This window comes from Phalacrocorax carbo, chromosome 1, assembly GCF_963921805.1.
Source record: "Phalacrocorax carbo chromosome 1, bPhaCar2.1, whole genome shotgun sequence".
In the NCBI taxonomy this organism is placed as follows: Eukaryota; Metazoa; Chordata; class Aves; order Suliformes; family Phalacrocoracidae; genus Phalacrocorax; species Phalacrocorax carbo.
This window is the reverse complement of record NC_087513.1, coordinates 151683865-151708167: the sequence shown is the minus strand read 5'-3', so window position 1 is coordinate 151708167 and position 24303 is coordinate 151683865. Positions and strand designations below refer to the sequence as shown.

The 24303-nt window shown below is 42.0% G+C and overlaps 1 protein-coding gene across 10 annotated transcripts in view; it reads left to right on the top strand.

The window, feature by feature from the left end:
• MCF2L (MCF.2 cell line derived transforming sequence like) overlaps nucleotides 1-17156 on the top strand; it is a 164689-nt gene extending 147533 nt beyond the window's left edge. For 4 of the 10 annotated variants that reach the window (XM_064440145.1, XM_064440107.1, XM_064440134.1 and 1 more), the window contains 16 exons: nucleotides 345-460; nucleotides 1449-1518; nucleotides 2681-2773; nucleotides 2920-3012; nucleotides 4383-4508; nucleotides 5238-5459; nucleotides 6047-6139; nucleotides 6626-6704; nucleotides 6847-6913; nucleotides 8202-8317; nucleotides 9887-9946; nucleotides 10293-10367; nucleotides 13679-13806; nucleotides 14456-14568; nucleotides 14665-14768; nucleotides 14875-17156. In XM_064440145.1, coding sequence (XP_064296215.1) covers nucleotides 345-460; nucleotides 1449-1518; nucleotides 2681-2773; nucleotides 2920-3012; nucleotides 4383-4508; nucleotides 5238-5459; nucleotides 6047-6139; nucleotides 6626-6704; nucleotides 6847-6913; nucleotides 8202-8317; nucleotides 9887-9946; nucleotides 10293-10367; nucleotides 13679-13806; nucleotides 14456-14568; nucleotides 14665-14768; nucleotides 14875-14969 — 1650 coding nt within the window. In that variant the 3' untranslated portion in view covers nucleotides 14970-17156. Of the gene's footprint in view, nucleotides 1-344; nucleotides 461-1448; nucleotides 1519-2680; nucleotides 2774-2919; nucleotides 3013-4382; nucleotides 4509-5237; nucleotides 5460-6046; nucleotides 6140-6625; nucleotides 6705-6846; nucleotides 6914-8201; nucleotides 8318-8959; nucleotides 9047-9886; nucleotides 9947-10243; nucleotides 10368-13678; nucleotides 13807-14455; nucleotides 14569-14664; nucleotides 14769-14874 lie in introns of those variants that run through there. The other 6 variants (XM_064440137.1, XM_009514783.2, XM_064440160.1 and 3 more) reach the window with 5 other exon arrangements.
• Nucleotides 17157-24303: the final 7147 nt, after the last annotated feature.

Here is a 24303-nt window from a genome sequence, read left to right as displayed (position 1 = left end):
GGTTTGTGTGTGTACTAGAATTTTGGCTTTCGACTCTGACGTGTAAAGTCATAACAGGAAAAGTATGAACTATAATTTGTAAGCAGTATAGGACTGCCTTTGGTGGAAATGATTGCAAACTTTCATCTTTGCTTAACTAAAATTGCAGTAATTAATCAGGTGTCTTTCTCATATATAGGTGTGTTTTACTGAACTGATGGAAAAACAGAATTTGTATACATTTTTCTTGATTAATACTGAGCTCGCTCTTTGTTGTCTCAGCCTGCAGGCAGACTGCCTTGTCAGAGAGAGATAAGAACTGCAAGTAAAGTGAGATAATCAGTTGCCTTTCTCCTGTGTTGTAGGGTTATGCTGCAGAGATGGACAACCCCTTAATGGCTCACCTCATTTCACCAGAACTCCAAAATAAGAAGGATATCTTGTTTGGGAATATGGAAGAAATCTATCACTTTCACAACAGGTGAGAATTTACATTCAGATCTAAAAATAGCATTTGGATAGGATTCTTTACTCTTTCTTTTAATCTGATTTAAATTGCTAAAAGATCCTTGCTGAGTCCAACCTGGCTATCTGCCACATCAGAATTCTTATTGCGTAGAAGAGGAAAGGCAAAATAACTGTAAAAGATGAGCAAAGCTAAGTGAAACTTTATTCAAATGTTTCCAGTGCACAGGTAAAATTTTGCATTGTGATCCTCTTCCTGAAGAAGGGTATTGGGATCTGGTTACGAGCCAAATAAAGCAAGGTTTGTTTGGGTTTGGGTTTCTTTGACTTTTTTTTTTTTAAATGAAATTTGCTATGGAAAATAAATTATCAATATTACTCTGAACCACAAATTCTCAACTCTTACATCGTGTTGAGGCTGGTTAATTTTATACTTGAGTGACCTCTCTCTGAAGTTTGAATCTTTGCTGCTAGAAAGGTATTTCTTCACAGGATAATATTTAAATTGGTAGCAGAGACAATTATTTTCAAGAGAAGTTAAGCATGTTCAATAGCTGTTTCTTATTCAGGCAAAACTAGACTGGAAGTTTTCCCATTGATTTTTTGGGGTGGGTTGTTTTGGTTTTTTTTTAGTTTGGAGAGGTGGGGTTTGGTTTGTTTGATTTGTGGTGTTACGTAGTATTTGGAAGGAAAACCCAAACACTTTAAGCTGTAAAAATCCTGCTGCTGAATCCATAAGGCAGGGAAACAAAATCCCCCTTCCCTTCCCAATCTTATATTTGATTTCAGTTGTAGCAACAGTAAGCTAAAAGAAATTGGTCAGAATATTTGTTTGTTTTAATTTGCTATCACTTCTTAAGAACATGATCTAGAAGAGTTTTGTTTAGTTTTGTAGTACAGAATTACAGTTCTGTTTCCAAAAGTTTATAAAACAAATGGCAAGAATGTGAACATTTACTGCAACTTTTTTAACATGTGCTCTAAGAAAATATTTTTTCTCATAGAATATTCTTGAGAGAACTAGAAAACTACATAGAATACCCAGAACTAGTAGGACGGTGCTTTCTGGATCAGGTATGCGTCATCTTTTGCTGGCATTTCATTTATAAGACCCTATAAGTCTGTAACATATGAGAGTGATTTTTTTTTAATTTAGTAACTGCAACCACATCCCCTTCATTTGTCTTGAACAGGTAACAGGTTGGGAACGTAAATGTTATTTCAGAGTTGGGGATATTTTCTGCTGTGTGGGGTAATTAATTTTGTTAGAAAGAGCTACTACCTTGTTGAAAAGAAAACTGCTTTATTAACATGACAGGAAAACATGAAGACGAGTCATACACTATCCCGTCACTATAAATAATTGGTTTACTTCATGAGATTTCTTTACTGGATTTTGTTGTTGTCGTTTTCTATTTTCTTTAAAGAATACACCTTAACAGAGTAAGTCCAAAATATTTTTATTCTGAAAATATAAAGTTATGACAGAATTAAACTTTTTAAATCTGGGATTTATTAAACAATAAGTCTCACCCATAGTATACAAAAGGCTAAATAGGAATCTGTTTATGGACACCAGTCTCCTGTTGTTGCTACCTATTAATGTCCTAAAACTCCTAGGAGGAGCCATCCCTCCCCCTCCTGTTTACTGGCTACATCTGTGGAGATGCTGTTTCCTAAAACTGAGGGACAGAGGTACTTCTGTGCCTGCTGATTTTCTTCCCAGTCTTTCCTTTGTATCTATAGTTACTATGTCATTTTCAACAGTTATTTCCTTTTGCTTTCAGCAAGTGCTGAAGTCATGCTGTTTAGTTGCTGAAGCGATAAGGGGCAACAAACTGCTTGGTCTACCTTAATGCAACTCCCAGGGAAAAACACGTTCATAAAATGAAAATGGATAAAGAAAAAAGGGTGAAGACTTAAATAAGTTGCACAGAGAAACTCATGGTTGGGCATTCACAGAAGTATTTTTCCTGTTGCTTCTTTGTAAGGTGCTTAACATTCAGCTGAAACAAAAATTAACAGGAACATTTTATTGTGATGTTCCAAGTGCAAAATTAGTAGCCATTACAAAATCAGTGATTTTGAATAATGATTTTTTACTTGCAATGCCTCAAGGAATGCATTTTTTGTTGTTCTTTTTTCTTAGCTTTATTGATTATGAAAAATATTCTTATGAACTTTGTCTGTTAAAGTCACAAGAATTTATTAACTTTGCTTGTCTCTCCAATTTCAGATGGAAGATTTCCAGATTTATGAAAAATACTGTCAAAATAAACCTCGATCTGAAAGTTTGTGGAGGCAGTTTTCAGATTCTGTATTCTTTCAGGTATGCTTGCTTGAGTCTCTAAAATATTTTGGAGGGGGATGTTGTTCTTTGTTTTGGTTGGTTTTGTTTAAGCTTTGTCATTTATGTCAAGAACAAATAACAGAAATACTGATTAGCGTACTGATGAAATCCAACACTGATTACAGGAGTGTCAAAGAAAACTCGACCACAAGCTCAGTTTGGACTCATACTTGCTGAAACCCGTTCAAAGAATAACCAAATACCAATTATTGCTAAAGGTATGTGTTACTAAACTATAACACTAAGTTTATTTTGTGCATTTTGGTTTTTGGGGTTTTTTTAAATGCTGCTTCTCTCATCCTGCTGGAGAGAAATCTAAAAGTTAGCAGACAGATGTATAAATTGAAATGGAGACAAATCCCAGTCTATCAACTTTCAGCTCGGTTCTCTTCTCTTTCAGCCAAAAAGCTGCTAGTAGACAAGCAAATGTTGTGCAACTGCTTTTGCCCTTATATTTCTGTCAAAGAGAAGAGTGAAAAGTTGATTAGGGGAAACAGAAGGACCATGAAACCTTTGCAGCAAAGGAAAGAGATTATCTGAAGTACTTGTTACTCGTCAGTTACTGTCGCCTCGTCCATATTGCAGGAATTTGCCTTGTGGGGTTCTGGGAAATGCATTCTAAGAAATATACTTAACTGAGACCGCTCCACAGTGTGTGTAGGAAGGGTGCTGTTGTGATTTACTTAAACATGCTATGCTGAGAACGCAAAATGAGCAATATACTCTCATAAACTTTTAAATTACGGTATAAAGTTTTGCCATGTTTGAAGCTGGCTTGTTTTAAGAAATATTTCCCACATAGACATGTTTCAATAACTGTATTTAATTGTAGTTTAAAAAAAATTATCTAGGACCAAATTTTCTCTTGAGTTAAAATAAGCTGAAGTTAATGCCTTTAAAGAATTAATTACATTAACCCTGTGTAAATAGGGGAGTATTAGAAAGGTTTTTGATATCTTTACTGCCTGCAGTCCATGAGTAAATGCTTATTCTCATACTGTGAAGTCTGGGGAGTTCCACATGAACTTGCAGCTACGTTTATCTGTATGAAATTGGAAGATGCACCTCCACCAATAAGCTGTTTGGAGAAGGGATGCCTTTTAAAAATGTGTAGACAGTGTTCAGTGCAGTAAGTTTAAGCCTGTTATTAGCATCTTGGGCCTTACCATAATTCAAATACTACATGAAATTTGCCTATGTTTTTATACTTGTTCACCTCTAAAAAGTAACAAATATAAAAACATCCTTTTTTTGTTTGCCTTTTTGGGTTTGGTTTGGGGAGGGTTCTTGCGGTTTGGGGGGCTTTTTTTAGCAATTGAGATGAAAAAATGTTTACGAAGTAAGTCTTGTAAAATTCTTAGGTAGAATTTACAAAACCTCTAGATGAACAAAATCTATTTGGCTAATTGGCAGCAGAGATGAGAAGTAAAACTTCAGGGTCTTCTGAGTTCCAGACAGTATTTAACCCACTAGATTATATAGTGTGAAACTTTACCGGATAAGTTTAAAAAGTGTTAAAATTTGAACATTCCTAGTTACTGCTGTTGCCAAAGCTAAGTCTATATGTTGTCATTCCCTGCCTACTCAGGAAATGCTGAAGTACAGTAAGAATTGTGAAGGTGCTGAAGATCTTCAGGAGGCGTTAACGTCTATACTGGGTATTCTCAAAGCAGTTAATGATTCTATGCACCAGATAGCCATTACAGGCTACGATGTGAGTAGCAGTATTTTTACTTACCTTTTAATTTATTTTCATTTATTTCTTAGATATAGGTACAGCATACCCTATAGCGTGTACTAGTAATGAGAAGAATGTTTTACAAAAGCAGCCTTTAAACTCAACTGTGTAATGAAAATAATGGAAAATGGATCTCTCTATACTCTCCTGAAATTTTCCTGTTATGAATAATATTCTGCTCCATCTACCCAAGTTTTCTTTCTTTCTTTGATCTATTTGACACCAAGTTAGAAACTGAAAATAGTCATGAAGAGTGTTGTTTAGGCTACTGCCAAATGGAAGTTGCTAGTAAGATTTTTATATCTATGTGTAAAACTACACCCATAACAAAAAAAAAAAAAAACCAAACAAAACCACAAACCCAAAACGCAATGTAAGCAGATTTGGAGCAGATTTTGGGTCGGAAAAAACCCAAACAACCAAATATGTGTATTGTGCCTCCTCTTCTCTCAATATGTAGATCTCTGTATCTCTGCTACTGGTACTCTTGGCTGTAAAATCCTGCCCAAACAGGGTTGGGATGAGGGAAAATTACCTGTAGAAATCCAACACTGACTTTATTTTTATTACGTTTCCAAACCCAACATAAACACTGATCTGAGAGATTACTTGGAATGACCAAACTTGTAAAGACCTGTTCAGAGTATGTGTTTTAATCTGATGTTATTTTTTCGTGGTTAAAAATAACGCTTTTTTTTGTTCCAGGGAAACCTGAATGAGCTGGGCAAGCTTCTAATGCAGGGATCGTTCAATGTCTGGACTGATCATAAAAAGGGTCACTCAAAGGTGAAAGATTTGGCACGCTTCAAGCCAATGCAGCGACACCTCTTCCTCCACGAGAAAGCAGTGCTGTTCTGTAAAAAGCGAGAAGAAAACGGAGAGGGATATGAGAAAGCACCTTCTTACAGCTACAAACATTCCTTAAATGTAAGACACTGAGCAGTCTGGAAAGGTTGAGGTACTGAGGGCTTAGCCTGCAGCAATGCAATATTCTAGTTTTTTGTGAGCGAAGCTGTGTTATCATTTTGCATTGGGAACTTTACCCTTTCAGGCAAACCTAACTGGTGCTGCAGGTCTGTGTCACTTTGTGTTGCTGTCTGTTAGAGAGTTGGGGTAGAGGGAGATTATCCTTTGAGAAAATGCAAACCATGCTAGTCTAGCTGAATAGCAGTTGATTAACCACACAGAAAATGTAATAATGAGTAGAGAAGGGTTGTATAAAATAGAGGTAAGATTTGGTGGTCTGAATTTTAAGAGACACCTTGTGGGTCAGTCTCAATTTAACATACCTAAACCTTTCTTCTGTCTGAGGTAGCCAAGCTGACACAAAGCACTAAATGTCTTACATCCAACAAGCAGGTCATGTGTTGTTAGTTATTGTTTCCCTTGAGCAAGAAGCCAAATGTGCCTTGGCTTTTCAGAAATAGGGTACCAAAGAATCCCGGTAGCCGCTTGCTTCCATTGTTACTGTAATTGCAATTTGGCAGGTCAGCTTCTGTTCTCTTTGCTTCCAGATGGCAGCAGTTGGAATAACAGAAAATGTCAAAGGGGATGCAAAAAAATTTGAAATATGGTATAATGCAAGGGAAGAAGTCTACATCATACAGGTAAGTAAAATGCTGCTTTAAAAAAAAAAAAGAGAGAAGAGGGGGAAGTCTAACCTGAAGATGATCTAGGGTTTTTTTTTTTCCCTTCCCACTAGTAGACAGTGATGAGGAAATGCGAGGGGGGGTGGGGCGGGGAGCAGATTAATTCATAAGGTAGTTTCTTAAACAACATATTTCAACTGCAGAGTCTTCTGGGGGAAAAAATTATCATGTTCTACTGTATCCGTGGGGGATATTTTATACACCATTACTATTCCTCTCACTGGAGTAGTGGTGGCTTGGGAGCCAGGGTTTGACTGTAGCACATGCACAGCTTCTGCCTCATCATGTTCCACTCATCACAACTAGTTTCTGGTCACTGAAGGACTAGAGAGGACCTCTGTCTGTCCCTCTTGAAGGATTCCTCTGAGGCTGTGCTTTGGAATGCAGCTCCTTGTATAATAAGTATTCTGTGCTTGATGGCTGGTTGTATTTATTTTCTGGTAGGCACCAACACCTGAAGTTAAAGCTACTTGGGTAAACGAAATAAGAAAAGTGCTGACAAGTCAACTGCAGGCATGCAGAGGTAAAATATGGTTTTTTTAATCTCTTTGAAGTTCTCTTTGAACTTCAAAATGTGCCATGTGTATCTTCACTGTGTAGGACCATAGAAATTAAAAGCTAAAAACACAAATGAATTTTACTAGCTCTTCTTTCCTTCGTTACAGAAGCTAGTCAGCACAGGACACTAGAACAAACACAGAGTTTACCTCTACCAGCATCATCTTGTACAAGGTAAGTATGTTGTCAAATCTGTCAAATCAGCCTGGCTGTCCTCTAAATATACTAATACACCTAGTTGGCAGTTCTTCATTACTCTTATCCCTTAATAATGGCCCTTATGTTTTAGGGTTTTTACAGGTCTCTTCCTACTATAAAGCTGTAAAGCTTGGGGTTTGTACATCTCCAGAACTGTTAAACTGAGCAGCAGTGGCATGGGCCTTGCCAGTTAATAGAGAACAACAAAGAAAAGTAATTCTCTGTTAGCCAAAATCCTGGTGGTATTATGGGTCTGTTTGTTGAACAGCCTTTTCCTTCCTTCTCTGTTCTTTTCCTTCACCTGGATTATTTTTATCTGCCTTTTCCAATGTCAAGTTATCTTCCTTTTTGTCTTTTTTCAGGGCATTATGTTTTCTGTGTCCCTTGTCATTGTCCTCCAATCTCTCTCTCTCTCTTTTTTTTTTTTTTTAAACTAAGTGATGTGTTGATTCCTTCCATGTCCCAGTTCTGAGTAAAGCTTTTCTTCTTTTCCTGTTTCTTATCCTTCACCCTACCAAGTTGTATGTTCTTCCGCTCCCACCTGCTGTTCTGCCCTTCTCTGACACCACTTTTTAATCCTTTGCTACTCACACTTTTTTCATTATATGTATATGTGTGTATACCCATAAACCCATGTGCTCGTATCTTCAGTCATTCCCACATGGCGTGTGCTTGATTATGTATCAGTAGCTCACTGCTCTGCGTGTTTTATGCATCTACTTACCACTCAGGAAGAATTTCCCAGATATATAGTATTTGTGGGATGTCTTTCTCTCATTCCCAATTGGAGGTGTGATGGGAATCCAACTGCAAGATCCAACCTATGTTCTTTGTTCATCCCTCATCTGTTCCTGTGCTAACAGCTTCTGAGGGGCAGAGTTTTTTCCTTCCCCACCCCCCACCCCTTTTCTTCCCCCTTAGTATGTTTAGGGGGAAGCTGTCAGCACAGAATGTGTGTCCATAGCTGAGACTGAGTGGAAGTTATCCTGAGCTGCCTTTTTCAGTAGCTCTCACTGCCATAATACATGTGGTTGCAGATGGTTAGGGGAGTCTTTCTCCTTTGTATGTGCTCATGGTCTTTCTATGCACAGTCACCATGACTACTTCAATCCTGGAAGGTATGATCTGGGAAGTAGCTAAGAAATGGTCTTCAGTCTGTATATCTGTATGTAAAAGGCAGCCCATGATTGAAGATCATCACCCCTGTTCAGACCCAAATTTGCTGGAGATGGATTGATTGTCTTAATTTTCTTCCAAAAAACAGTCCTTCACGGAACCAGATCAGAAACACCAAAAAAATGGAGGAGAGAAAAGCTGATCTCACAAGTCTAGAAGGTTATGGCACCACAATAGCACCAAAGTACCCTGAGAAAGGCAAAGGTGAGTTTACACATACGTATTGTTATCTTTAATTGCGAAGAGCATGCCTGCACTGCACATGCACAGGCAGATCCACCAGCAGAGTAGCCATGGTAGTGCAGGCAAACACAGCATTACACCTGAACGAGCAGGGCTGTGCTGCTTCCGGCCCTAAGGCAGCCCACCCACAAAGTGCTGCCCATACTGTACCAGCACGCTGGTCACATCAGCTTCGGGGTTTCTGCGTTCCACTGTGCGGTGTGGACAGGCCCAAAGCCACCTCGATGAAGGGTAGCCAAAAGGAGGTGGGAATTGTGGGTTATGAGGTCCAGGTCTGCAGTAAGTCTCCTTTCAGAGCTGCCGAGCTTCTCAGGTTTCTCTTCCTCTGCATAAGTTACTTGGCATTATCTGTTCTGAAGAGTTTTTTTTTTTTCTCATGAATTTTGGTTCCCATCACAGAGATTATTTATTAGACCAGTGGCAACACAAGCCCCTGTACAGTGACAACAACTGGCCACTTCGGTTCTTTTGTTGTACCCGGACTTTGAGTTGTCCTTTCTCATACTAACATGCCGGTTCCCTGGCAGGGCTGCGAATGATTTTTTTGCCTTTACCTCTTCATGGCCTTCTCCCCTTTCTTTGTGTCTCTCTCTTCCTTTGTAGATGACACTAGCTCTACCTCAGAATGCTCTGTACTGTCAAAAAAGCGCTTTACGTTGCAGAGCTTTACTAACCTCAAAAGTCAGAAAGGTAATTTTTTAAAAAAAGCTAGATTGTTTTGTCTTTAAGGCTGTCATTGAAGCATCACTTTGTGTGTGTAGAGTGTAACAGGTTATCAGTGTGTACGCTAGCTTGTTCTCCTAAGTTCAAGCTAGGTTCCTGAGTCACTGACCCTGGCAGGGAGGTTTCAAGAGAAACCAGCTCCAGAGTGGGAGAGGGAGATGCAGCTGGGAAAAATGGAGCTGTTGGAGGTGCAAGGGCAGGAGTGCAGTTTCCAATGCCTCTAGTCTCGCTATCATGGCCAAGGAAGGACTTTATAGTGCCCCGCTCCTGTAGGAAAACTAGAGGAAGGAGGTTGTCTTCAGATCAGATACCTGGCCTGCTTCTAGCTTCAGTGGATCTGCCCCAAATGCACCTGTACTTGGCAAAAAGGAATCAAGGTTTTCTAGAGTATTTCTGTGTTAGCATCCTTGCCAACAGAACTCCCAAAGCATGACCGCTGTGTATGACAATGTTGTTTTGCTGGATACGAAAATAAATAAGAATTTCCTTATGTGTCCAGAAACGGTCTTTACTTCTTTTGCTAAAACAGGCAATAGGAGTCTGAGACCTTTCTTGCTTCCTCCTGCCAAGTAATCACACTGGTATATTCAATTCTTGCTTTGAACAGCTGCCTTTGAACAGTCTGAAGTGCATTAAGATAATGGCACTTGGTCAAGAGCATGATTTCCACGCCCACCCCCAAGCACCTTTTCAGAAGGAATGCCTTCTTAAAACCTGATTACCTTTGAGTTCTTTCTGGAGAGAGTCTAGGGTTGCGTATCTAATGCTAATGAGGTAAGCACTAATATCCCATGCTTGCCTTGACAGAAACTCCATCTCCTTCTGCTAAAAGCCAGACATTGCCAATGATCCTTCTTACAGGACCAGGTATTGCTGTAGCACTAGATTTATATAAAAATGATTGTGTAATTTGGTAATTTCAATTTTAGACAAACATAATTGTGTTCAGTTGATGTCTAGTTCATGTAGAAAAATTTACATATACTTTATTACTGTAAAATAAATTTGACAATTCATCTTGAAATAACTACATGTAAATAACTAATTCCTTCTGTGGTAATTGACCAATGACAGCTAAAACTAGAGTGATTACAGAATCCATTTGTTTTCCAGTGTAAACTCAAAGGTATTTAGCATGCGATCCACCTATTCTCTTTTTTCCAGTTCTTCAATATCTCTCTTCTGTGTTTTTTGCCTATTCATCCTCCTGCAGCTTCTCCTACCAGTCCTGACAAAAAAGCTAAACGGCACGAAGTAGTGAGTGACCCAACTCCTTTTGGTTTAAGAGGTAGAGTGATACCACATCTTGTACTCCGCAAATATCCACGCATCCCTCGTGTAATATGTTACATCAGAGTGCTGGGGATACCTGTATGATGCTGTTGTGTGCAGCAGTACTGGTATCAGCTGAGTTTGTCCAAGTGGATCTGTCAGCTTCTGTATATCCTGTATTTCTAATAGCACAACTGGTAGAAGTTTTACCTTGCCTTCAGATGAAGTAGCATATGGATAACTAGTTTTTGGGAGAGGACAGTGGGAAAGGGATGTTTTGCTGAAGAAATAACCAGAAGCTTTATGCTTAATGGAACTACAGTGCTATCCAGTTGCTGTGAGACACTTGGTTTTCTGGTTAGCATCCTCCTGTCACTGTGCCTCTTGTGGAGAGGATTTAACTTTAAAAAAAAGGAAAAAAAAAATCTGAAATTCATTTACTCTAGTCAGAGTGGGGATTATGACTGTCACATGGAATTTCCATTTTAGAACTGCATTTACTACTGTAGTCACAGTCCTGTTGCGTCTTTCTTTGGATGACAGTAGGCAATTTTTACCACCCTGTGAAACCCAGATAATTTAACTAAACCTCTTGTAGCAGTTTGCCTCCTGTCCTCCCAACCCACAACTAAGCAAAGAATAAAAAAGCATTTCTGTTAAATGACCCATTTCTAACCAGCGAGGCTGTTGGTGAAGGCTTAGGTACAAATCCCTGCGGCTAATTAACTAGAGAGTACAAGGAAAGCGCTCCCTCTCTTCCTGGCTCTCTTTCCACCACCATATCCTTTAGAAAATATTATTCTAAAGATGAAGCTGTTTCAAGCCCTACTATCATCCTCTCCAGGCTCCCACAGCCTTTGTCTTTGACTCGTTCTGTGGAAACGATGCAAGTTCAGCTGTTGTGCTGGGGAAACTGTGCAACACCATTCACCTTGCGTGAGCAGCAGGCAACGTAATCCCAGGCCAGATGCATGCAGAAACTCCACGAGTGTGGATATGGGAGTTACGAGGCTATTTTTTTCTGCAGGTAGCAGTGAAACCTCTGAGATATCCAGGTACCATGGAAATCCTGAGGGCCTGAAAATGCTATCAGAAAGCAAAGGGTGTTTTGTGGCCTTTTCCATGGATGCTGAAATTTTCCAGGGAGAGTCCTTGATCATTGCTCATTTACAATAAAATTGTTGGGCCCTCAGAACAGACTTGTCTGATTTGCGCTCCTGTCCAGCAGCCTCTCACTTTATGAAACCACTAAACCAACCAAAACATCTAGTTGATGCCCTCTCTGTCTCGCAACTTCTGACCTCTTTTCTAACACTTCATCTCTTCTCCTTCCCCAACTCAAAGCGGGATAAGTGGGCAGTTGACCAGGGCATTTCAGGATGAAACTGCACCAGGTGATGGCCACAGCAACTTGGTGCGGAGCGTATCGATGCCACTCGTTTCACTGCTTTCACTGATACATCGCTCCAACTTACATCACAGTGAGCTCAAGGAAAATGAATCGGTGACAGAATCACATCTTGCAGATAGATCCTATCTCTGTGAAGAAACTGGTGGGCCTGTTTCCGAAAAAAGTGGTTAATGAATTCTTGGTTTTCCGGCACTATCAAATCTAGGCTCATTTCTGCATAAGCTTGCCTTTCCTCAAGATTGTCTGCCATTTTTTGACATTTCATGCCTTTGTAGGGAGCTCCGGTTTAGTCACACCGTGCAGAATACACACGTGCACATAGAACGTGCATGCATAATGTTGGTGCCTGTAGTTAGCATGGCACCATAGTGACCACTTCCACCCTGCCCAGGATGACATGGGCTTTTATACACAGTTTTTAATAGTAGAGCGCCAGCTTGTATGAGGAGCAGGAGTACTGTAGCTATGGCAGGATCAGGCGGGTCTGCTCTGACCCACATCGGCACAATATATGAAAAAGAAGAGGCTGAGAAACAAGAGCCGTTGCCTAAAATGGTCCATGATGACCAGGCCAGCGAGTGTGATGCTACAGGCAGAGAGCAGTTACAGTGATTTCACTTTCTTTTGTGCAACTTGTTGGTTCCATTTCTAATGAGAGCTTGGAACAATTAGGAGAAACCAAGTTTTCTTTTGTATTGGAAACAATGGAAAGGGTTTCAGCTGTATCCCACGAGCCAGCTGTAAGATGTGAGCTTCCAAGGAAATTTGCATGGAATAGAGCAGGATTTTATTGCTCAGTTCCTCTCTGATGTTTGTGCTCTGGGTGTGATTTCTTCCTGTGATTCTTAGATTGCTCTGGCTTTACTCTGACGATGCTCAGGTTTTTTCCTAATGTGCTGGTATGAGCAGCCACGAGAGAAATGCCTCAGAAGCAGCAAAGAGCAAGAATGCCAGTGCTTTCACAGCATAACAGTATTTACATAAAAGTTGGGAGGTTTGTTCCTCTTTCATTCTTTTCATTGAGTGTCATTACCCTTTGGCTTGAACCAAAATCTTACCTACAAATATTTGTGTCTTTTATAATGACTTATTTTTCATTATAAGCTGGACACATGAATTAGCAGCTGCTGACCTCAGTGAAAAAGCATCCCACTAGTAAAACTTACTATAGTTTTATTTGGAAGAGGATTTTGTGCTCTCTGGATATGATTCAACCTTGTAAATAAATGAAATGCTTCACCCTGAGAGAGAAAAAGGAACACTTGGCAATAAATGACAGGCAGGAGATTGTTCTTGTGGTGTTTGGTGCAATCACTTAACACCAAGACAATTCAGCATTATTAAGTAATCCTTGTGCCTGAATACCCTGAAATAATAAGCTGCATCATCAGGTGAAGTACAGTGTGCCTGTAGCTTGTGTGAAATTTCTTGGCAGCTCTAAGCGGTCAACAGTTTGAACAAAGCTATGTGCATCCATCCCTTGTTCCAGCAGGCTGGTTAGGTTGCCTTGGGTGACAGCCTTGGGTGACAGCCCCGTGTGTTCACCCTCTTCCCACAGAGTGCACGTTCCTGTCTTCTACCTCCTCCCAAGAAAAAGAGTATCTATTGTTCACCTTTGTAAAAGGGAGAAGTAGCTTCTTTTTAGTTGGGAATTTGTGTTTTTTCCATCTCTTCCCCCTATATAAAACCAAAGGGCCAAATTCACTGCTGTGCATTGCCATAACTCCACTTACTCTGATGGAAACGGGCCAATTTTTGCCAGCTGTGAATTTCATCTGGTGGCTGTAATAACTTCTCCGTGTACGGTTTTCCTCCTGTTTATGTTGATCACTTCAGAGCTTTTCAGTGGGAAGAACATTTCTCCCAGTCAGTGGCTCACTGCTGCAAAGTTAACCAGCAGCTGTTTGTTCCCCAAGGTTGGGCTAAAACATCTCATTCTCTTGATGCGTCTGAAGAAAATGATGGCTGGTCTAGCGCTGAAGATCCGCTGAATTCATCAGATGCAGAGGAAGAAGGAGGAGGAGGGGGAGGCGAGATGAAGCTGGTAACCAGCAATGCTTTCCTGTTGAGCTAAGCAAATGTTACTCATTTGTTGTGTGTGGCAGTGTACAGGAATGCTTTTGAACCTTGCAGGAAGGAAAGTGTCTGCCTTGAAATTCTCAGCTGGGCAAAGCTCCTAGAGGAATGGAAAATATCCCCCTCTCTTAAATCAGCCTTGTGTTTGTACCTTGGGAAGGTCCGTCTGTGCCTCTGTACACCTGCAGACTAATGACGCCGTGACTGCTTATGCCGTAGCACAGCAGTCAAGCGGTGACATGTTCAGCCACCATGTTAACAGACTTCCACACATACGTCACGTCACCAGTTTGCCAGCTTGGTTTTGGGGTTTGGGGGGGTGTGTGTGGATTTTTTTTTTTTTGGTAGATACCTGAGTTAATTGTTGTAATGGGAACATTTCACTACATGTTTTTCAGGGTGTGAGAATTCACGTACTGAATTGGCATGTAACTGAACAGCAAAGTTTTACTGCCTCTCAGTATGTATATTTACACTGTCTCCAGCATGTATGTGCATGAGAAAGCAGGGAAAAGTATGAAAATTTTTGTTACAAAAAATACCTTAAATACCTGCAGCATACCTTAAATTACTCCACAGAATTAATTTGTTTATGTTTTTCCTCTGTCTGCATTTAGACTCCTGGTAAATATACAGTTGTGACTGATTACGAGAAAGGAGTTTCTGAAGAATTTACAGTGAGAAGTGGAGATCTAGTTCAACTGATTCGTGAAGGGGAGGATGGACTTTGGTACGCAGAACTGTGTTTGGAAGGCAGATGTTTAGGGTAAAACTTTCAAAGGCAGGAAATGAAGCAATTTGACTTTTTATTTTCATATTATTTTAGGTGCGTAAAGAACCTGAGCACTGGTAGAGAAGGTTGGATCCCAGCAAACAATCTGCTGATGCTCATAGGCAATTCAAAATCAGCTCAATCTTTAAGCAGCTCTGGTAGGCTATTTATTATGAATGAGATGATTGTCTCTCTGAAGGTTCCTCTTACAAAAGTTGTATCATATTTTCTTGTGGTTTTTTTTCTTTCCTTTCCCTTTCCCAGAATCAGGCACTGCCTCCAGCACTTTGAGCACATCATCGAGTTGCAGTGATAGCTGCAATGCCAGCAGCACCAGCTTCTCGGACATTAAGGGCTAACGTTAAATACCCCACCTCCGTGGAAGGTAAATCTGGAGTTTGTCATTTTGTGCAGAGCTCTGGATGTTGGACTCAGAGAACCACCGGTTCTGTGTTGCCAGCTTTGAGTATTTTCACTGGTGATTTTTACAGGTTCTCCCAGAAGATCCCAATGAAAAGCGCATGGAATGGGAAGTTGTAAATAAAAGTTAAATGGTTTGAAATAGGGTCTTGCAGAGGCTTCTGCTCTGAAGTCTGAAGCTGCAGAGCTGTTAGCATAAAACACATTTTGTCACTGATATACAATCAGGTTTCTTGCAGAAGTGTAGCATTTTGTAACAGCCAGGATCTGAACGTGAGCAAACAAAATCTGTTCAGTGCTAAAACCATATTGTAAACCAACACAGCAACCACTGTACAGGATAGGAATGAAGAAAATAAATCGGAGTTTACAATTTCTCCTCCCCCAAAACCCCTTTCTCCAAGGACATACCTCAGTCAGTGCAGTGAATGGGACTCTTACAGTAACCAGGAAGGAGGTCTGGTCCAGCCTTTTCTCTTCTCTTGGGTCTTCAGGATATCCTTGTGCTCCCTATAGACTGGGATGCAGACATGACCAATCCACTGACCACAACAGCATCAAAAAAACCCTATTATTTTATCCTTTCCAACCTTTTAATGATGTGTGCAATGGAATAGCCGTTTTCTGAGGTATTTTGGCCTCTCAACCAAATTCTTTACCAAAATCACTGTGTTTACATAGCCTTGGCAATTTAGTAGTATCTTTGTCCTTATGCAGCTGCACAAGGAAACACAAATGTTCTTATTCACTAAATGATTTCTTAATAAACTGTAATTGTACGATTACCTTCATCTCTCACAATTAACATGCAGTTACAGGCAGAGGAAACTATTGCGGCTGCGCTATGGTTCAGGAGCCTTCCTTCAGACAAACCTATGAGGGCTAGAAACCAGACATATTTTTAGTCAGTAGTGTTTGTTGCAGATTTATTTAAAAGAGAAGAACACAATGACAACATTTTTCTAGAAAAGGGGAGCACAGGAGAAAAAAAATCTTTATTAGAGAAGAGGCAGATCTATGCTACAGACAAGTATTCTAAATTTTTTTGAAAGGAAGGGTAATGCTAAACTTGCCATTTCTCAAGGTCTGATGTAAGCCAATGTTGTAAATTCTCACCTTGTCAGATGTGCTTTGCACTTCATCCTTACAAAGTCCAGAACTGTGTGCGTGTATGGAATAGTGTATTCATTTCTGTCCCTCTCTCAAATATTTTTACATATATGAAAATAGGTTTTTAACAGCTTCATGTATCATATTACTTAAAACTAACGGGGACAATAAGAGCGTTATTTTTCAGAAGCAACAGAAACTGGTCTTGATCATCAGACCCTCTGATGGCTGGGCCCCGCCCCGAAGTCTGTCTATAAAGAATTTCAGATTTTAGAGGCTGCAGTTTGGGAAACGTAAAGGACAAATACTCTAAAGAATGATCTTACTCCTGAGTTGCAAACGCAACCCTACCCCAGACACAGTCAAAACGCAGCTGACCACGGTCAGTACAAACTGAAGCATATATATGCACACACGTACATTTATGTACATATATATGTGCATGTATGTGCTTGTGTGTGTATATGTGTGTGTAGATATGTATATGTGTGTAGATATAATGTATCGATGTAAAAGATGTATTTATAATCTTCATGCTGCTGAATGTGTCACTTTACAATTCATGAACACTTAGGTTTCTTGCAATACTGCAATATAAAGGCTGATCAGGGTTTTATTTCAGGCATCTTTTCCAATGCAGAAATCCTCTGATCTCTTTTTAATTATCTCCCGTATAATACTGGGCTGACCGGGAATATTTAGTCTGATATTTAACAGTGGAATGGCAACATGAGGTTCAGCTTATCTTCATCTATGTAAGTTATTTTGTAAATTATCTGTAACATAATTTGCTTATATATTGCTGCCATCGCTAAGATGAGACTGTCCTTTCATTTCTCACCGCAGCCTCACTTGTGTTATTTCAATGGTTTTCTCCACATCATTGCACTTTAATACAACTCATTTCACCATTTCCTTTTTTACTGCTGTTGTGAATTAGAAGTTCGAAGTCTGAAGTCTCTATTGTAATTACGAAAATTTGAATAAATTTCAGCTCTTCTTGCTGAATGCCTTTATACAGACATGCTCTGTGTTTTATTTTGTCTCACATTCTTAAAAGCTTCTTACAGGCATCATATAAAAACAGAGGTAGGCTGAAGGATTTGGAACAGAAAACCGGGCCTGTCTAGCCATTGCTTGTCAGGGTCCGTGTGTTCAAATCCTGTGCCTACTCGTTCTGGACCATCTCAGAAAAACACCATTTTACCCTTGTGATCCTGTCTCACCTGGCATTGGGGAATTAAAGCACGTCTGCAGGCTGAGGATGAAAAGTGAAAGCCAGTGCCAGGTAACAGATCGCTTCCCTTTCTCCCACGCACCCTTTTTTGAAAGACAGCACATCACTGTTGGGCTTTCCCTAAGAAAGCTGTGCATCCCATGGTTCCCCTCCTCCGGTATGCACGCTCCTCTTGATCCTGAGGTCTTAGCAGAATGAGCCTGGCAATGGCTGCAGCTGGGCGAGAAACAAGAAACCACGTTGCGCTGCTTTTGGCTGAGATAGAGTTAATCTTCATAGTAGCTGCCATGGGGCTGTGTATTGGATTTGTGCTGACAACGGTGTTGATAACACAGAGGTGTCTTCCTTACTGCTGAGCAGGGCTTGCACAGAGCCAAGGCCTTTTCTGCTTCTCACCCCACCCCACCAGCGAGTGGGCTGGGGGTGCACAAGAAGCTGGGAGGGGACACAGCTGGGGCAGCTGACCCCAACTGACCAAGTGGATATCCCATACCGTATGAGGCCATGCTCAGGATGTAAAGCTGGGGGAAGAAGAGGGAAGGGGGGACGTTTGCAGTGATGGCGTTTGTCTTCCCAAGTAACTGTTACATGTGATGGAGCCCTGCTTTCCTGGCGATGGCTGAGCATCTGCCTGCCCACGGGAGGGAGTGAATAAATTCCTTGTTCTGCTTTGCTTGCCCGCACGCCTTTTGCTTTAGCTATTAAACTGTCTTTGTCTCGACCCATGAGTTCTCTCACTTTTACTCTTCTGATCCTCTGTTCCATCCTACCGCGGGAGTGTGAGCAAGCGGCTGCATGGGGCTGAGCTGCTGGCTGGGGTCAAACCACAACACACATTCATGATTGCAGCATCTGAAGAGGAACGTGTTTGCATATTCACTGATTAATGGCTTTAAAGACCATCATGCCATGGTAGGAGGTGAACTTCACACTGAACTGGAGTGATCAGGGCTGAACTGATGGCCACGTGCAATTACATGATCCAGCTAAGCTGTTACTGGGATTTGACTGCTTTTATTTACTCTTGTTAACATAACAGCTACCTCTGTAGTAGGTGTTCCTACTGTTGTGAGCAAAAGGAGGTCCAGCCCTTCTGAGCACAACCACATCGTTCTTGTTACAGCAAAAGAATGAAAGGATTCCAGCCTAGATTACTCTAGTGGAAAGTAGCGAGTTTTCTATATAAATAGCCTAATGATTGATTTCTTTTTAATTTTAATGATGTTTATTTCCTGTTGCAAACACTGTGGACTCCTCTTGGGTTTCTTATATGCTAGATAACTGGCTCAAAGTTGGAGCACCGTCTTTCCTAGGTACAGAGGCTGTTTGCTCATGGGAATTCAAAGCCCTTTCTCCATACTGCACAGATGCTGTCAGTGAGCAAAACTGAGGACTTTGGACCATAACTCATTTACATCAGTTCTCTCAAAATGAGAGGGACTCCCATTCCCCTGTCGTGTGTCAGGTAGTTGTTACGAACTGCACTGTAAAGTTCTGAGTGTCCACGCAAGTCCCCAGAATTAGCGGTCTCCCTCGGTTTGCGTGGGTGAGTGCCACGTCAGCTTGGTACGGGGCAGCTACCCAAATTCAATTCCCTTAACTTAGGATGTAGGAATAAAAGAGCCAGATTTTGTTGTCCCTTACGATTTGTTGTAAACTGTGTTCAGATATACTGTATTATCAAAATAAGATGTTTAGATGTTGAAATAGGTTCTCTGGGCTTTCATTTGAAAGGAGGTGAATAGGTAAGCTATAACATGTAAGCTATGATGGCCACAGTAGCAATAACTACGGTTCATTATAACAGCTGTTGAGGAAGATAAAGAGGAGATTTTTTTTTTGGCAACTCAGAAGCAGCTGAAAAGAAATGAATGGCTGTGTAAAGACTCCAAGAGGGCAAGGTAGTTTTCTGACCTTTAATAGCAAAACACTTGATAAATAGCTTCTCCTGCCCTTACAAGCACCCTGACAGGGTGAGGCCAGCTGAGGCAGGAGGACAACCCAAGGCCTTTGGTCAACGTATCGTGCTCCACTTAACTTTGTTCCAGGCGACTTCCTGGGAAACCCTCTTTAAAGTCTGTCCCGTTTATTTATAAAATTTCCACTCCTTCTCCTAATAATACACCCAGGAAAGAATTTTAAGGCTTGTGAAACTTGGAGCTTGTCACTTTTCTATGCAGGAGGCTGTGTAATAGCATACGCAATACGGGGACCAAAGCACTTGTTCTCCTTAATTGGTGAGCTGCTGCTTGAAAGGCAGCAGGAGGTGCTCCTGAGATGGCGCTCGGGCAGAGGGATGCCAGCTCCCTCGCCCACAAGATTGTATTGGGTTTCTCCTGGTTTTGGGGTTTTTTTATTCTTTTCCGCATATTTCCAAGCCGACGCACCTCAGACTGACCTGTTCAGCTGTAACATGTTGGTCAGTCAGAGATCAGAAGGTAAAGAAGGGAGAGCGTGGATCGGGTGGATTATTTTTTGAGGTGAGCACATGGGGCTGGTGGGGCTAGGAGCACAGGGCACAAAGGTGTTTTAACTTGAAAAAAATGCTGTATGTCATATGCCGAAGTAGCTGCTGCGTGGGGCTGCTGCCAGTCCAGCAGAAGGCTCCCCTCCTGCCTCCCAAGTGCTGCACCGTTGCACCCGTGCTCCCTCCAGCGCAAGGGAGCTACTCGGTTATCGCCCCCCCTTCCCCAGGCAGTTTTTGGCCAGATCAGCTCCCAGAACAGGTGCACCATTCCCCTCCCTGAGCGGAAGCACCCTCGCTTGCTCCTGTGGCCGCAGCCTCTGCAATGCCAGCATGGTTCCCGCCAGGGACAGCCTCCAAAGGCAGCAGGGCAGGGGCACGGGGTGCCCAGGGCGGCGAGGTGCTGGGGGGCTCTGCAGGAGTGTGGGTAAGGCCAGAACAGCTGTTTCAGCATCCATGTCCTCCCTCGGCTGCTCACGTGCTGTTGTACGTGGTTAGCTGAAAATATCATCGCACGTAAAGAAACACACACCCCTCATCAACAGGCTCCAACTGTTTTGCGTGGTCCAAAGGGCATTCACAGTGAAGCCCTCGTCCAAAGCTCAAGCCTTTTCTTGAGAAATCTGGGCAGCGATTTATTTAGACAAAGCCTCGAAAGCAAAAAATGCGGCGTGCTGTACACAAAAAGCAGGCTGTAAGATGAAGTGGCAACGCTTTGTCATCCACCCTGGCGGTGTAGCAAGAAGATGAGTCCCTCCGCCCTTCGCGAGGACAGGCCGAGTTGCGGCCAGCACAAAGGCAAACCGCGAGGAGCCCTGCCAGCTCCTCCGCGGCCCTGACCCTGCGGAGACAGGCTAGAATCACCCACAACGTGAAGCCCCTATACCAGTAAGACAAGAAGAGATGATGCACTAAAATTTGCTTGCTGGGCATCTTTGCATCTCTCCCAAGTACCGCTGTGGCCGCCGTCGCCTGCACCAGCCGCAGCCTAAAGACGGTGGTAGAAAACTATGGATCGAGTTTTGCGTTTTTATTCTGGAAGGTTTTTACTCGGATCAGCCGGTTTGGTGCTGAAATCTTATCTTTGACAAACCAGTTGAAGTGAATTGATTAATCACCTTTCAGGTTCTTGTATTTACTCATTTCACATCGATTGAGAAGACGGCGAGGTCCCCAGCTGCATTTAAAAGACTATGGATTTACCAGTGGTGCTGTTGCAGCTGTGATGGTCTCGGGACACAGTCAAGAGAAGGGCTGCAGTAAAGTTAATATCTCGTACTACCAAGTGAGCTAGGTGGCAAACTTTGGGGCACACTGCCTTTATTTTAAATTTAATTTTCCTGTGTCTTCTGTTTCCTTTATTACCAAGTATCTTCAGATAGCCTTCTCCCCAGATATCTGCAGCAAAAGAAAAGGAAGAAATAACCCACGTCAAGATTAAAAAATAAAATGTTCAGCACTTGTATTCAGAGCCAGTCAGAAAGAAATTCTCAAAAATATCGTATCCCCATCTCCTACTTCCTCTTTATGAAAATACCTGCTCTATAGGGGAACAGAGCTCAGTCAGCAGCCATGTAATTTTCTCCCGGAAAGAAATAGTTCTCTTTTGATGTCTAAAAATTAAATAATTTGCTTTAAAATTTAGCAGCGTGATATTAATATGTTTATAGATTAATACAACAGAAACAGGAAATTATTAACTTGATCACAAAGCTTGGCTTGCTTTTAATTAGTCTGATAAATGAGTAATGGCAAGTTACTATTGTTAGTGGAGATTGAAATTGACTTTTCCATAAATTCATGAGGCAGCTTGTTCCTACACCTTTCTCACCTAGACACAGCCTTGCCGGCTTACTCAAATGATCTCTTATGGGCCTCTTTGAAATAGAAATCACTGATGTATTTTTTTAAATTGTTTCTGAGTGCCAACTAGAAACCTTATGTTTAAAGGGCCAGTGACCTGTTGGATCAGACCAAGTGGCACGGTTCCCAATAGCTTCCATATCTGTCGACACGAAATATAAAACTTAAAATAGCAAAATCGTAAGAGATTTTCTTTGAAAAATGTCAGTAGGGAACAAAACAAGAATAAAGAATGGTATGTTTTGAGACATCAGTTCAGCATGTCTTCCAGGCTAATGTTACTGCTTTAGATTTTTTAATTTTACATTGTTAACATTTTTCATGGTTAATTTTTTTAATCTTTTTTTTTTTTTTTTTTAATAAAGCAGCTTTGGCACATCCAAAGCATACACTAAAAAACACCCTAAATCACATTTTCTGAACAGCTGTCCCCAGACTGATTCTAGCAGCACCCATGAGCAGCAGGGCTGCATGTTTGCATTAATATTTTTCTTGGAATTGCTCAGAAAACATAAGCCAAGGCTGAAGCCTGCACTGGTAAGGACATTTATAGAGCAGAATACCAGGGCAAGTCTCATGAACTACAGCAAGACCACACAAGAAGAGAAACGAAGGCTTAGGGATCTTCTGTGGCAGGAAGGCTAATGAACTGACGTTTGCTCCTCTGGCTGGGGTGCAAGACAGTAAGGGAGGGGAGCTCTTCTTTAAGAACACAGCTCTCTAACCAGATAAGTGGCTCGGCTGAAGTTAGTAGGAAACAGCTTTGCGACAAGACCCGTGAATATGAAGTTCACGAGTGAAGAGCTGTAATGAAGTCCTGGGGCCGCTGAATCGCCAGTGACCCTCCTTATGGGCATGGTCATCCCTGATTGAAACATAATGGCATGAAGTTTTCTTGGATGAAGGACTGTCCCCATATGAACTGGCTGTTGTTCCTAGCTCTTGGCATTTCTCCCTGGGCTCTAAAAATAGTGGTGTTTGTCTGTAGTCCCAAACAATAAATGCAAAATCTTCCATGCTTAAGGGATGCCAGTGGAGGAAGGAAGACAGAAGGAAAATACTGCATCAGTCCTGAAGGATGTACAGGATCTGCACACTACGAAGGAAGAAGACGAGAAAGCAAAGGGCTGCAATGGTGCAGAGGTGCTGTGATGCTGCTGTGGACTGGCAGCCACCCCACCCTCCCCGGCAGGGAGATACCCACCCAGCCTAAGGAGATGCGGCTGAGGGGGGCAATAGGTGCAGACCCAGGCTGGCCTCAGGAGTGGGAGGCACAGCCTCATGCTCTGACCTGTGTGATTCATTCATATAGACAGGGATAGATCTTTCCCCAAGAAGATGAGAGGAAAAGACATTTTCAAGCAGCTCCAACAAGCTTAGCTTTGGTCTTGCTGAGCTGAACGTGCCCTTGCTGTTTTCAACTCACTGCTGTAGGCAAGTGAACAAGGAAGGAGGACGGTGTTGGCAGGCTTTGAGGTGTGGAGAGGGTTCCCAAAAAGCAGAGCCAGGTACAGTGTGGGGCTGCTGTAGCTCCTCTTGTATTCCAGTAACTGGCCTCCTTCCTCTGCCCCAGGACAGGACCTGCCACAGGTTCCCAACGATCCCAGGAAGTGGGCTGCTGGGAATTAGCCAGGCTGCGAGCCAGAGAAGTGCCCGGATGCCCCCTCTTGGGAAAGCGATTTCAAAGCAGGACGTCCAGCTGTGTGCACCACCACTAAGTAACAGGAAAGCATGTGAAGAACGGCCGGGAGCCCGGCTTTCCTAAGCAATCACGACTTCTGCAGGGAGTTACACTGAGTGTTGGCAGCAAAGTAAATATCCAGCTGTTGCTTTTCTTTGCTGTAGCATTCAGATGCTGCGCTGACCCTCCTTCCTTTCCATGCTGGAAGGGGAGGATGGCATGGAAAATCCTCCAGCCCTCAGGCAACCCTTCACTTCTCATAGACAAACATGCTCTTTACCTCGCTGCTATCTTAAGTAAATATTTCCACAAGAATGTTGTCAGCTCTCTAGTCTGATGCCATTAATTGACTTCCATTAACTCAGAGGACTGCTCACGTTCCAGATAAAACATTGTCTGCAGATCAGCCCCCCCCAACCCCTATCATTACTAATGAAATATAACGTGGATCAGCTCAGCACCTCTTCCAGCTGGTAAAATCTGTGCAGGTCACACGGATCTTGCAGTAAAGATGCAGACAAACAGTGTAGGGTGTTTCTTGCTGGTTAATTAGTGTCTCCAAGTAAATTCAGCCAGAAGTGCAGAATTTCAGTTGGCGATGGAAAAATGGGAAAGGACAGATGTCAGTGGTTAGATCATACTCCGAAGCACTGAAAGGCTGTATCTTGACTGCTGATTCAAGATGAATATCACGCCGCTGCTCTCTGCACGCGGGGCTATGTGGCCAAGTTAGTGCCAGTCACACAGATGCAGGGTCCCAGCATTTATGATTCTCAGGAAAAAGGTGTGTTAGATATAAAATGGCAGCCCAGGGTAGCAGCCTGCGTAGTCAGCATAACCTTTGCACAGGTCAGTAGAGCACACTTCAAACCAAGCTCCCTGTTTGTGTGAAAAGGGCACGTTGCAGGATTTGCATGT